A 13,496-nucleotide genomic window follows, 5' to 3' on the forward strand; every position below is an offset into this window, starting at 1 on the left:
AAACTTAATAACTTACCGCAGCTATAGCGCACTGGGCAACAGGATCCCTTGTTGTAGATGGGCAGACAGCCGTCCACGTGCAGAGTGCACTCCTGCATGACGCACTTGGTCTGGTTGTTGATGCAGTAGCACAGTTCGCATGGCTTGTTGGGGTTCGATGGCACCTGGGCGCCCTCCGGGTAAAACTTCTCCTCGATGCTGCAGCCGAACTTCTCGGGGATGCTCAGCTCGGTACCGGGTTCGGGGGAATGATAGGGCACATCCACTGGCACTGGATTAGAAAGAGAACAATTAGTGGTTAGGTCTTGAGAGAACGCACTCCTCTGCTAACTCACCTTCTGGGCAGGTGATGATGGGACAGCACTGGTCCTCCCGCTTCTCCACGATGCAGTCGTGGCCAATGGGCTTGGTGAAGGGGCAGACGCGCAGGTAGCACATCAGCATGCGGTTGTGGCAGGTGCAGTTCAGGCACGGCTCATTGGTCATGATGCGGTCGCCCTCTTGATAGTGTGCATAGTTGTAGTAGCAGCCCTCTGAAAGAATAGGAAAGAATAGGAGAGTTCGAGAGTGAAGAACTAGAAATCTGGGACGCTGCCTCTGGGAACCGAAAGGCCCCAGACAATGACAACCCATCTTCTGGCTAATAAATTCCAGGCATTAGTTATGCAAGCGGGGCATCTATATGCATGTTTTTATGTGATTTCCCCTGCAATGTGTGCTACTGTGTCGTTCGGGCCATAAATCGGGGCTTAGCGCCAGTCGGCTGTCATAATACGTGCAGCTATAGACAAATTTTATTGCTCATCAGTGTCGTTAAACAAAAGTCAACTGTCGTCGTTGTCGTTGTCGTCGTCGTGTTGAGTCTTAAAATTTATGCGCACGTCGTATGTCCAGTGTTTCTGACTTGCTGCCTAATTTAGTGACGTCCACCCGCTATAAATTTCACATCATTAACACGTTAAGCTACTGTGAACTGGCTAGATCGTATTTTGATTGAAATCTCTGGCGTTTTGTTTGGGTCTGAGTCTCCCGCTCACGTTTCCAGCATAACTCGTAAGAAGGCAGCGCTTTTTTCTTTATGTTTCCATTTGTCTTCGGCATGTGTCATTTTCACACCTCACATTAATTGGCTTGATAATTGGGCCTCGATTAGCGGCTTGTGCCGATTGGGCAGATAATTAACCATTAAGCTCCGAATCGATCAAGTTGATGGATTTAATATCGAACAGGATAGGCTGGTGCCATAAATCGTCCACTTCCGCATGGTCGAACGAAAATGTAATCACCATAAAACAAAAAGATCTGAATGCACTTTTATTAGGCTCCTGTTCGTCGATGGTTATGGCCGTCCGTTAATCTGCTTCCACGCTCAGATTTGTGGGCTAAGACCCAGACTCAGACTTACCCGAATACTGTTGGATCTCCGTGTATTCCTGGACCGGGGCTGCAATGGAAAAAGGCAGAGAAGGAATCTTTATTATTTAATGAAATGCCATACTTGCAGTTTCCCCCATTATGGCGGGAATTTTACGATGGACATATCCGTTAGCCATCGCTATGACCATAATAAATTAATTTATCCATTGCCCGCGAATGCCGAACTCTAATTGTGCCAGCATGCAATTGCAATTGGCCGGGCTTTGCTGCGTAGGCCAGGTTTTTGCTTTTTAGCCTTGATAGCCTTGTCCAGCGTGATAACAGGGTCTAAAAGCCAAGAGCTAGGAGCAACATCAAATTGCAGCAGCAGCAGCAGCACCAACATCTTGGCTTTGTATGCATGCAACGTGTTATTACCACATAATCAAAATGCGGACCGGCCAACAACAAGCAACTTTAGAAGCAGGAAAAATGGCCAAGAAAGCTGGCTGCGTGTGTCCCACACTGTTTTCCCCCTGGAAAAATGGCTCAAACAAATTGTCTAAGCTGACAGTTGGCCAGGAAGGCCAGTTGCTGCTGCTGCTGCTTCTACCACTTGTTGCTGCAGAAATGATTTGACAAATTGCTGTTTTATGAATTACGGCTGGCGGCCTTAACTTTGATTAATTGCGTCTGGATGAAGGGTTGACAATTTCTCGAATATTTCACATTTTAATTTCCGCATACCTGGGGGGGGGCCTCGTTCCTCATGACTTGGCTCTTTTGGAATCCCGAATTCACATTTAAATCGAAGGCACAGGCAAAAAACCTGACCCATACAATTTGGCAACGAATTGCAGGCAACAAAACAACAATGGAAATTCTAACGGCAAGTGCATAAGCATGAATTTGGCCGCAAATCAGAGTAGCAATTTCGATGAAGAGTAGCAGAAAATGAAGGAGCCTCTCCCATCTCCAGCTCACTCGAAGCTAACGGATGTAAATTACATTTTATGCGGTAAGAACAACACAACACAACATAGCTCAACACGACCGAGCCTGGCAACGCATAAAAATTCACACATTAACTGTTAAGGATGAGGGAAGTAAGTCTCCCCACACTTGACTGAACTTGAGCCTTGGCAGTGCGAAGAATTTGGCGGCGGACTTGGCAATGGGAGTCAATCATGTGGCCAGCAGCAGCAACTGCTAAGAAAAACCAGCAACCAAGACAATCCCCAGTTGCCGCCACCGCCTTGTAATGCAAACTTATGCAACAATTTTGCTGCGCTGCTGCAAGTGCAACAACTAAAACAAGCCACACATACATCATCATTACGATCGGCTGATGATGGGGACCAGCCTGAGTTCCTGGCTGGCTTGGCTTACTGACTGGCTTACTGGCTGGCCAAGTTGATGATGATAATGATGACTATGGTACACATCAAACATGGTCGTGTCGGTCCAACAAACAGAAGTCAGTCAGTCAGTCAGTCAGTTAGTCAGCCAAGTTGCTGCTGGTTGTGTTGCTGGTGCTGCATGTTGCTGGTGTTGATGTGGATGCAGCAAGAGCACACTGAGCGATTAATTCGTGGTTTACTTTAAGGCTGATTTGGTTTGATTTATTCGTTTTGAAACAAATTTTCCAAAGGCAAGCCCTAGTAATCTCTTTTACTTCTGGTAAGACATGTAAACCATTTAAACACTAATTGGCCAGGAATTACATAAATTTTATTGTTGACTTTTGACTTTTTTCAATTAGAAATTTTTTTTAAAGGAAATTCGAGTGATCTCTTTGAGTTATAAACATGATTTTAAAATCATTAAAAAAAAAAGTTGGTAATGAATTACACAAATTTGACTCTTTTATTTTAACTTTCTTCAATTCAAACCCTTTTTTTTGTAATCTTTTTTAACTTTCAGGGAAGATATTAAAATCATATAAGCAGTAGTTGATTTTAAAAAGACGTTGGATTGAAAAACCATTTAAGTAGTGGGCTATTTAAACTTTTATTTGAGGTTTTCTGACCAATAATAGCATACCATTATGTGGCGAGCCTTGATTTCAATAATTTCTTAATATCTTGCTTAAGAAAAGGTTTTTTTTCGCTGTGTTACTGCAGTAACTCGACTTCTTCGTGTGCTTAAGCAGCCCGGCAGGGGGCCAAAGCCAAAGCCAAAGTTGTTGGCGGCTCTTGGCCGAGAGTCGTGCATTTTGTTTATTCTAGGAAAGCGCGCGCGCACCGCCTCCGCTCCTCCGGCTGCTCCCTCTCCAACTAGTGATCCCCCACCCACCTGACCATGGCCATGGATTTCTGCCACAGAAAAGTTGAATGACCCGTCGCGCATGTGTGCAAAAATGTGTACACAAACCATAAAATACAAGCCACAAGCACTGGCAGCAGAGCCTTACTTACATAAGTAGGCCTAGGTGCTCTGGCCTCAACTTGGTTGCCCTGGGATGGAAGATTCTCTGGCCAAGACCCGAACCCAAACCCAAACCCAAACTTAGGCACGCCTTTTGCTGGTTACGCTTTATTATTTAGTGCTGTAGGTGGACTTGGCCGCCTGTGGCAGATGCAAAAAAGTGGAAGTTTTCCCAAATATCCCCCTGGATAGCCCCATACTTTCCCCATACTCATACCCATACCCATGCCCATGCCTACGGCTATGCGGAAATGCAGGCGAGTGAAAATATTTGCCATGCCACAAATATTTCAAAGATTACAAAATAAACACAAATCTTCGCCTCGGCTTGTTGTTTGTCCCCAAATGCGTTGTTGTTGGCTTTTTATTTTTTTTTTACCGCTATTCTGCAGCTGCAACATCAGCAACTTCTTGACCACACCCACCCACCTCTTTTTAGAAAAAAATAAAAGAGTTGGAATAGGAGGAGTTCTTCGACTGGGTCTTAAAGCAATTTCTCACCCAGCCTGCCTGCGTTTATCTGGCTTCTAATTAGATGCAGCACAAAAAAAAAGGAGAAGAAAAACAATGCCTTTGGCAGAGGAGCAATAAATCGATCTGTAATTGCCAGACGACTGACTCCTCTAGCGAAAACAATTTCCATTTTCCCTGGCCTTGATCACATAATTTCCATAATGCCGAGCACAGATCAATATGGAGTGAGCGACAAGCTAACAACACACACACACACAAACACACACAGAATGTGCAGCCCAGACTCCCCAAACCCAAACTCGAACCCATATCATGTCCATGCATCAATGCTGAAAGCAGCCGCCAGGCAGCAGCAACGAGCAACCAGCAACCAGCAACTAGCAACTAGCAACCAGCAACATCAGCAACCAGCAACATCAGCAGGCGCCCTAACAATGCAAACTGCAACTGAAGGCGGCGGTGGAGGCCTCAACTACCAAATGAATTTGCGAGTAATTTAACATGATTATGTCGGCGACAAGGTAGCAATGTAGACATCGAAGCTGCTGCTGCTACTTCTGCTGCTGTTGTTGCTCCTCGATTGCGGCCAAATTGGACGCAGTTGCGCAAGGCTAAAAAGTCTAGAAAAGCGCAGGAAGGCTAGATGGCTAGATGGCTAGGGCGCTACCTTGGCGTGACGCTGTGTTTTATTACCAAACTGGAGGAGACCATCATGATTCCTTCTTGGTAAATTATGCCCGATGGTCATGATGCCCGAGAATGGAGATGAGGATGGGGATGAGGATGAGGATGCGGATGAGGATGCTATGAAATTGCACCAGTCGAAGGCTGTTCTTGCATATGAAACAATTACCAAGGCTAGGGCAATATTCCGCCCGTCTATATGTGGACATTGTAATTGCAGAGGCTTGGGCTCCATCTCCATCTCCATTTTCAGCTCCAGCTCCTCGAGCCCATCTCATATGCATATTTATGGCTGGTTGGCTGGCTTTTCTGCCTTGAAACTTCCCCAATGTCATTAGAGAGTCAGCGTCTGTTTGTCAGATTGTCAGGTCTAGCAACTAGCAACTAGTATTCCTGACTGCTTAATAGATAATAATGAGTCTGGCCCTGGGCGCTGTAATTAAGCAGTTAAGGGAGGAGTCAAACTCTGCCGGCATTCTTTCCCACAGTTCCTTTTTTGCCATACACTATGTTCCTTGGGCCCTACAGTGCTCAAGTGTCCTGTCTTTGATTTGTTTTGATGGTTTTTGTATGGCCTTTTTGCATGGCTTTAATGAAGGCCCTTCCAATTCTTGTACCACAATCAATCTGTCCGGCTGTCTGTCAGTATTTTCGCCCTGACTCCGGCTAATCACAGTCTGCAGAGCATCTCTGCTAGCGATAGTAGTGCAGGTAAATATATCATAATTTTGTTTGCGCAATTTTCGACCAATTCTTATGGCCCCAATCTGCAAAGATGGGTGGAGCTGGAAGCAGTCTTCACAAACGCTACCCATTCAATTATTACACCGCTAGCTGTTATTGATAACAGCACATTGATTACAGCAATTGCCGAAATAATAGTCTCAAACAACGGGAGATTTCGATGCAGATTCAGATACGGATACAGATACAGATACGGATACGGCTGCTGGACGGAGCTGCTCCATGGACAGGTGATGGATGCCTCCGTGAAGCGAGTAGCAATCAGCAATCAGCCAACAACAAGTTTTCCCCAGCGCATGCGTAACTGTTTATTAATTTGCACTGGAAAAACTCTCACGATTTTGTGTCCTTCCTGGCTACAAAAAATATAAAAAAAAGAACAGCGATTCAATTAAGTGCTATGCCGAGCGCTAATTGCTCGCTGACTTTTGTTTCCCGGTTGGGTTTTCCTCTGCCGATTTGTATCTGGCCTATAGCATCTCCTCCCACGCTGGCATGGCATTTAGCTAATGATCGGACACCGGAGATAGTGCAGGTTGCTGCTTTTCTGCTTGCTTTCTGCTTGCAGAAAGCTGCGTGTTCTGTCCCACAACTTCAGCTCCATATCCAGCTCCGAAGGCCATAAAACTCAATGGCCCAGCTAGCTCGCACGGGCACTCCATACATCATGTGCTGAAGAAGATCAGCAAGGCGATAATTATACAAAGTATTAGTTCAGGCGAGAGCGTCTGACTTGGCATGACCCGTCTCGAAGTTGCAGATCCCGTCTCGGATCGGATCGGATCGGAGGAGCTGTATGGAGAGGTGGTCTGTCTGTGGCCGCCATGCGTAAAGGTGCCAGCTAGTTTATTGAACCCGTCCGGGCGTTAGAATGGGTCTAGTACCCAGGGTCTAGGGCTAGCTGCTAGGGCTAGGGTTACGTTTCACGATTGAAAGAGAACGCTCCCAGGCGGCCCAAGTCATTGCACCTGCGATAGAAATCTCTCTTTCTTTCTTTCTATCTTTACCCGTCTCTACATGTTTGCTAATTACCATTAGTTGTACGAGAAGCTCTCGTCTTAATAGTGTCAAAATGAATTCTAGCACGCCAACTTTGTTAGTCTTATCCAAAGTAGAATTAGTCAAGATACACAAATTAAGACATCCTAACATGTAGTCTTTCAAATCAATATCTCTACGTTATTGTTTTTAAAACGAAAGCCCCGCATCGTTGTATTTGGTCTAAGGAATAATTGTGTCTCTATTTTTTAGCTTTGCAATGCCACCTCAAATTCTCTATTAAATTGCTTTTTAGTTTAGGCATTTAATTTTGGTTGATGATAATTTTGAGATATGACTTTCCAGTAAGGTAATAAAAAATCAGCACAGCTTTTCCCAAAACCTAATTAAACAAGATTTCAAAGATCTTCGCCTCTAAAAGTTTGTGTTCATGAAAAACAAACATTTTACGAGTAATCATATGTAATGCCAGCTAAGCATCTAAAAAGTTCTCGTGGGAATACCCATTAAGTAGTGTCTTTCTCAGTTTAGCTTCTGGGCACGCAGCGAACCGCAACCGAAAAGTTTTTTGCACTGGTCAGATGGGTGTCCGTCTGCGTCTGCGTCACGTCTCCATTACATAACCATCACTGTCTGGTCTTTGGGCTTGTTAGCGTGCTGGCCACCTTATCCTAGCATCTTAGACAGCGATTAGCAGCTGGCGCCAGGCAGAATTTCTAATTGAGTGCCGAGTGGCATTTGCAATGAATTCTAGGGTGCGGTTCATTCCGAGTCCAGCCAAATCCATCCCATCCTGTTCCAGCCCCACGATCGTCATAAACGGCAATTAGCAGAGACAACATGGAAAATTGGGTCAGGGGGCTGCTAATTGCCATAAATATGAATAAAAGCCACCAGTGTTGGCCGTTTAATTAACATTTCGAACACGTTTTTGGACCGGCAGGCAACGTGTTATACAAATCCGAATTAGCATATTCACGCCGAGAAATTGCATAAAATGCCAAAACAGAAATAGCCAACTGGTGTGTGGTGTTTGCTGTTTGGTGTTTTGTCGGCATTCACGACAAGTTCAAGTTCAATGACATCAAACAATAATAGGGAAATAGCAGCAGCAACAACAGCAGCAGCAGCAGCATACATAATATGAGCCATGATTATGGCATCCATAGCCAAAGCCACAGCCACACACAAACCATTTAATATAAAGGTGTCTGTATCGTGCTGTATCGGCCTGGGAAATCTCGACTTTTGTATTGTGTTACGTATAGCCGGCGTTTTGCTCTACTAAACAGCAAGATATTCATTTGCATTTCCAGTTGGGCTTGAGGATTGTGGGTTTCTCCAAGCCAAATAGAAATTACAGCAATCATTCGGAAACCATTTCATTGTCAAGGTGAAAGGTGTGTAGCCCCAGAGTCGAGGCGTTAATAGCCAAATTGTGTAATTGCAATTGTAATTCCATTTTGGCTGGGGATCTATAGTTGAAGTAGATGTGGATCTACCACGAACCGTTACACTTCAAATTGCCGGCGGTTGAGCCGCAAAGCAAAGCTTATTTACTTAGATGAAATTAGCCCCCGACCTTGTCGCAGGAAGTCGGGAATTTAATGCTGATAAAATCAGAAACAACTCCGCCTGCCACTCTGCTGACTGCCTTCCAAGTTTCCGCCTCCGATTCTGGATTCTGTATTCTGGTTCACACGCTGCTCCATGGCTTCTGGCCATTTAATTGGAGAATCAAGTGCAGCGAAGGTACTTGGAACCCTTTGGCGGCCTGGTCATTGCCCTCGCCCCCCCTAAAAAAATACAAAAGAAAGAGCAATTTGCGTGGGTCGGATCAGCGCTAACTAAGTGGCTCTGTGTACGGGCATTTAAGCCGTACAAATGCGTCTTTTATGAGTCTCGAGCCCATGGTCAATTTATCATATCAACCCGGCGACCGACTTGCCAGGAACACTCAGCGAAAAGTCTACAATCAAATAAATTCATATAAGGCTGACTTGGCTTAAATGTCTTTATAGAAAACAGCAAATTTTTAAGAATGAAAAAAATATTTTTTTACTAAGGAACTCTAATTTTACATTTCTTACAATATTTATTATTATCAAATTATAAAAGTGTCTAACTGTTTTTAGTGCACCGCATCATTTAAAGCTTAAATTTGACTTCACACTGCCGCGATTTTGAAAATTTTCTGGGGGAAGCAATGTTTGTAGGCCGATCGAAACTAAACGAAATGAAATGAAATGAAAGGAAAGTCGTTTGGGTGCTTCAACTGAAGTTGGAGTCGGGGGATCTGTTGATGGGCGGGGATCCCTAATTGTGTCACTGTCGAAAGTTTCTCCGCCCCATTGGCGAATCTCACGTTTGGGAGTCTTGGGATCGGGAATTTTTGATACCAGATGCCAAATCCCCGAATCCCAAATCCCAGAGAGACCCGTTTCATGGGGTTCGTGCGGGTTGGCCCGCAAGTTCGTGATCTCCGGCTGGCGTACTTGTTCTCTAAGTGGCTACGAAATTCCAAAGCCACGCATCCGCAGCCAACACACGTCTTCGGCATCGCCATCATCGCCACATTGCCATATCGGTCAATGGTCAGCGACTTTGGCCGGTTTTTTGTTTGCCCAGCAAACAGCTTGGACTCTTGGACAATGTATGGAATGGAGTGCTATGGAATGGAGGGAGGATGGCCCCTGGTGTCAGGGTGTTTGCATATATGAAATATTTACGAGGAGGTGGAGTAGGAAGCTGGTCAAACGCTAACGCAAACGCAAAAGCAAACCGTTGGCATGGTTAGTAGTGTAATGGTTAACACGATAAGCCCGATAAGCCGGATCCGCCTTTCCACTTGACATTGAACCTGGTCCGTGGCAGAAATGTTAATTATATGCGCGTGGCTAAGCCGATGACTGGATCTTGATTAACGCTTGTGCTTTGGCCCAAGCCCAGGGTCCAAAGACGATGACGATGATGACGATGATGAGGATGATGAGAATGATGCTGCTGATGACATCAGCGGGTCGTGCAATTAATATCAAACCATAATGATGTTTACAGGTACCTGAATTTCAGCTTGAAGCCTGGCTAATACAAGTTAATTAGGCACATCGACTCTTAGGTTAGATGCTTCCGCAAAATACTATTCTTGCCATAAAGATGGGACCCGTAAAGCGGCGACTTATATGCGCAATAAACAAAAATATTGAAGATCTTCGTGCTGGGCACTAATGCCTTTGTAATTGGTTATAAATTAAGAAATCACAAAAACAGGCAATGGGCCACATAAAATATATTTGATGGGGGAAATCGGATAGCTTCGGATGGGCGGTTCACTGACCACATGCTCGCAGTGGTGTAGGTGTCAATGGAGGATCAGGTGTTCTTTCTTTCCCCAAGATTCTGCTTTAATAAGCATGAGAAAAACAAGAAATGAACTCACGTTCTGGAAGTTGATTGATGAAAACGCCCCATTGCGCAAAAAATGAGCCAGAGCCAAATTGAAATTGCCGTCTTCGCTTCGTGGCTTATAAAATAATGATAATGTGTGTGCGCTGGCTACCGGTTGGGATCTTCTGCTCGTTTCTATCGACCTTGAGCTTGAATTAAGGCTCGAACTTGATGGCCAGATGAAATTGCATAAGTTGTGGCTCGCAGTAAACCCTCGAAACGATTCGGATATCTGAGTTGATGGCTGGGCAAACAATTGGCATGGATCGATTTATCGATCGGGCTTTTGTTATGACGCAAATGCCACTTGTTGTGAAGTATACTTTATAATACCATCACATATCATATGGGTATATGCTATAGTATAGCATCTGCCATTTGCTTTAGTTCCATTGATTTATGGCTGGCAGCTGTCGGCGGCGGAGTTAGAACTAGTCGAAGATACAAATGTATCTGTATCTTTATCTGTATCTGTATCTGTATCTGTTGAGTCATGCTCACATCTATAATGGAACAATTCAATTACCAGGCCCTGCTGGGAAACTCGGAGTTCATCAAACTCGACGAGGAGTCCAACTCCAACTCCATCTCGAAGTCCAAGTCCATTAGGCCGTTTTGTTGGCCCGGCTTGTTAGTGTTACCGATTTGTGTGTGACTTGTGTGTGTATGTAATAATCAATAAGTAGGTGAGAAACCCCGACGGGGCAGTCTGTGCTTAAAAACACCATGGGTTCTCGCCATGGCCCATTCCGCGCCCATTCACAAAAATTCTTTACCACTTTATTTCCCTCTTTCAGAGATCCATTTCCATATGCAGCTTGGGCTTCGGACATGTGTTAATGAAAATTCCAAGAACTCTGAATGCAGGCTTCGTGGAGTGTCAGTACCAATGCCAGTACCAGTGCCAGTACCAGTACCCACGAATGTGGGTCAACGAGCCGACTATTGTCGCCTATCGTTTTGACTGGGCCAAATCAGTCAGTCAGAGTTTGGAGTTTGAAACTCGCAGCTCCAGCATTGCCTGTTTATTGAAAGACCATTAAACAATGGCTCTGGCTGTGGGCCTTCTACGGTTATGGACCGGATGATTGGTGGTTAGCTCGTCGAGTGGCAGTAACTACGTTTCGGTTTTGGCATTCGTTGACCGATATTCCTAAAGGCCCAGCCCGTGGAAAAGTCTCCTCTATCCTCGCTTTTTTTGGGTTTATTTGACTGTAAGTTCTGTTTAACCAAGTCGTTAAATTGAACACGCCCATGAGACCAGGAAGACACCTTTTATTGCCCGGGTAAATGTGAAAGTTAACACATTGCTCACTTTTGGTACAGATGCACATGCAGTTGCTGATGCAGATGGGTATTGATAATGATGGTCGAGGCCATTAGCACTTGCTTTTAATTATGAACCGAGTTCCACTCGATTTCAATTTAAAAGGGAAGGAAGGGCATGACACAATTGAATTTGGGACACCCCTGAGTAAAACCGCTCTTAATTAGGTTTTGGCCTCCTCTCCCCCAAAAGTGCAACAGACTTTTGGTCAATGAGTCTCTGAGTGACCCCTGACCCCGGACAAGTGAAAACGGCAGCTGTTGCCAGCTGATGGCAATTTGCCACAATGGCCTTAATTAGCCCGAAAAAACCCATGGATTTGCCAGCGATTTATGGCAAAATAATCGGAATAGACAAACTCGGCCAGATGCAGGCTAAGTACTTGGTACTTAGAGCTGGCTAAACATAATTTATGTTGACATAATAAACCACTTACCGGCTTGTGTGGGTATCAGGGCCATGGCCAGCAGGACGAGCGCCAGATAGAGCAGCTCCTCGAGTCCCGGCGGACTCGAACGTCTTCTTGTCATCTTGTGGTTGTAACTGCAATGGAGAGGGAATACGAGAGTTGAGTTTTAATACGTGATAACAAAGCACATTCTTGCGGACAGCCCGTTTAACCCTTAAATAACAATCAAATCGGTTGGGGCAATATGTTCCTTAAACGACTGGCACTTCATTAAAAAAGCATGACAGGGCGCATGCCGCCTTTTCTTTCTTTCCTTTCCTTTCTTTTTTTTTTTTTTGGTTTTCAAAATTTTCAATGGTCTCACAAAAGCAATTTACGTGCACAAACAGGACAGCGGCAGAAATTTTAGGGCGGGTGGGAGAGTTGACATGTGAGCCACCAAAATACCAAAACCACCACTAGTGGCACCCCTCCTCGAATGTCCTTTCGTTCGTTTTTGGTCCTGACTGGCTGTTTTTCTTCAATTGTTTGCGGAAATCACTTGTTTGCCGATTTGACAGATGTGCAATTTTCCCTGACATGCCCAACCCTCCAGCAACTTCCTCGTCTCATCTCATCTCATCTCATCTCATTTCATTTCATCTGTAGAGGTCAGAAGTCCAGGTTTTTTCCGCTTGCTGATTGAAAATGTCAGGCGCACGCAAAAGAAAACTTCCAGAAATTGGCCAACAGCCCCTCCTACTTCTTCGTATTTCCCCCCTGCGATGCCATCGTTATAATTAGCAGGCGGCAACCGCCACATATCACGGCTTATCGGTTGACAACTGGCCAACTAAGCCGGACTTATTTTATTGTCGCCCTGTAATGGCCACACATACGCTTCATATTTTCATTTATTAGCCCAGTTTTGCTTGTCGGCTTTTATTTGCTTTATGTTACTTTAATCAGGTCCCAGGAGATGCAACACGTGATTCCATCGAGGGGTTGCTCCCCCAAAAGGTTTTCGTTTTCAAAAGGTGAGGGGTGGTGGTGGCTGAGTGCCTGGTTTTTTGGGGGCGTGTCTGGGTGGATATGTTATCCAATTTTATTAATTCCATAAAGCAATAAAACTTCAACCTAAGGACAATGGGATCGGAAATAGTAGAGTGTTGAAATTAAACCCTGGATTGTCGACGGCGATAAGTTGAACTGGGAATTTCTGGTGGGAGGGAAATACGTATATCAAACTTGATGCCCCAAAATTGAAGTTTTAGTAATTAAATACTCCTCTTTTGGTTATTATTAAACTGTCAAATTAAATTGGTTTCCGTTTATTACCAGTATGACCTCCTTAAAAAAAATGTATAAATAATATGTTTTTTTAAGCGCGTTTATGGATCCGTTTTGTTCAGAACCCCATAGTGCGGAACCATCTGGTTTCCTCTTTGGTTTGGGGGTTTTTACATCCAGTTCCCCTTCCTTTTCCATTTTGAAACCTGAGTGGCTTCGATCTCCCCCTGCGGCTGCTTGGCTAGCTCGCTAACGAAACAGGCAAATAAAAATCGGCTAATGCTCGTCGGCTCGGCCTGTGGGGCTCATCATAAATGCGCGAATTGTGCTCATTAAAATGCAGGCAGAAAGGCAGCAGGA

General features: G+C 44.7%; 1 protein-coding gene across 1 annotated transcript in view; it reads right to left on the reverse strand.

Annotated features, from left to right (window-relative positions):
• LOC108143840 (titin) overlaps positions 1 to 13,496 on the reverse strand; it is a 39,269-nt gene that overhangs the window by 9,881 nt on the left and 15,892 nt on the right. The window contains exons 3-6 of the mRNA XM_017268390.2: positions 11,895 to 12,001; positions 1,406 to 1,444; positions 336 to 533; positions 17 to 271 (exon numbers count right to left, since the gene is read on the reverse strand). Of these exons, the coding sequence (XP_017123879.1) occupies positions 17 to 271; positions 336 to 533; positions 1,406 to 1,444; positions 11,895 to 11,988 (586 nt within the window). The 5' untranslated portion in view covers positions 11,989 to 12,001. The remainder of the gene's footprint in view (positions 1 to 16; positions 272 to 335; positions 534 to 1,405; positions 1,445 to 11,894; positions 12,002 to 13,496) is intronic.

The sequence above is a fragment of the Drosophila elegans genome, unplaced genomic scaffold, assembly GCF_018152505.1.
Source record: "Drosophila elegans isolate 14027-0461.03 unplaced genomic scaffold, ASM1815250v1 contig_468, whole genome shotgun sequence".
NCBI lineage: Eukaryota > Metazoa > Arthropoda > Insecta > Diptera > Drosophilidae > Drosophila > Drosophila elegans.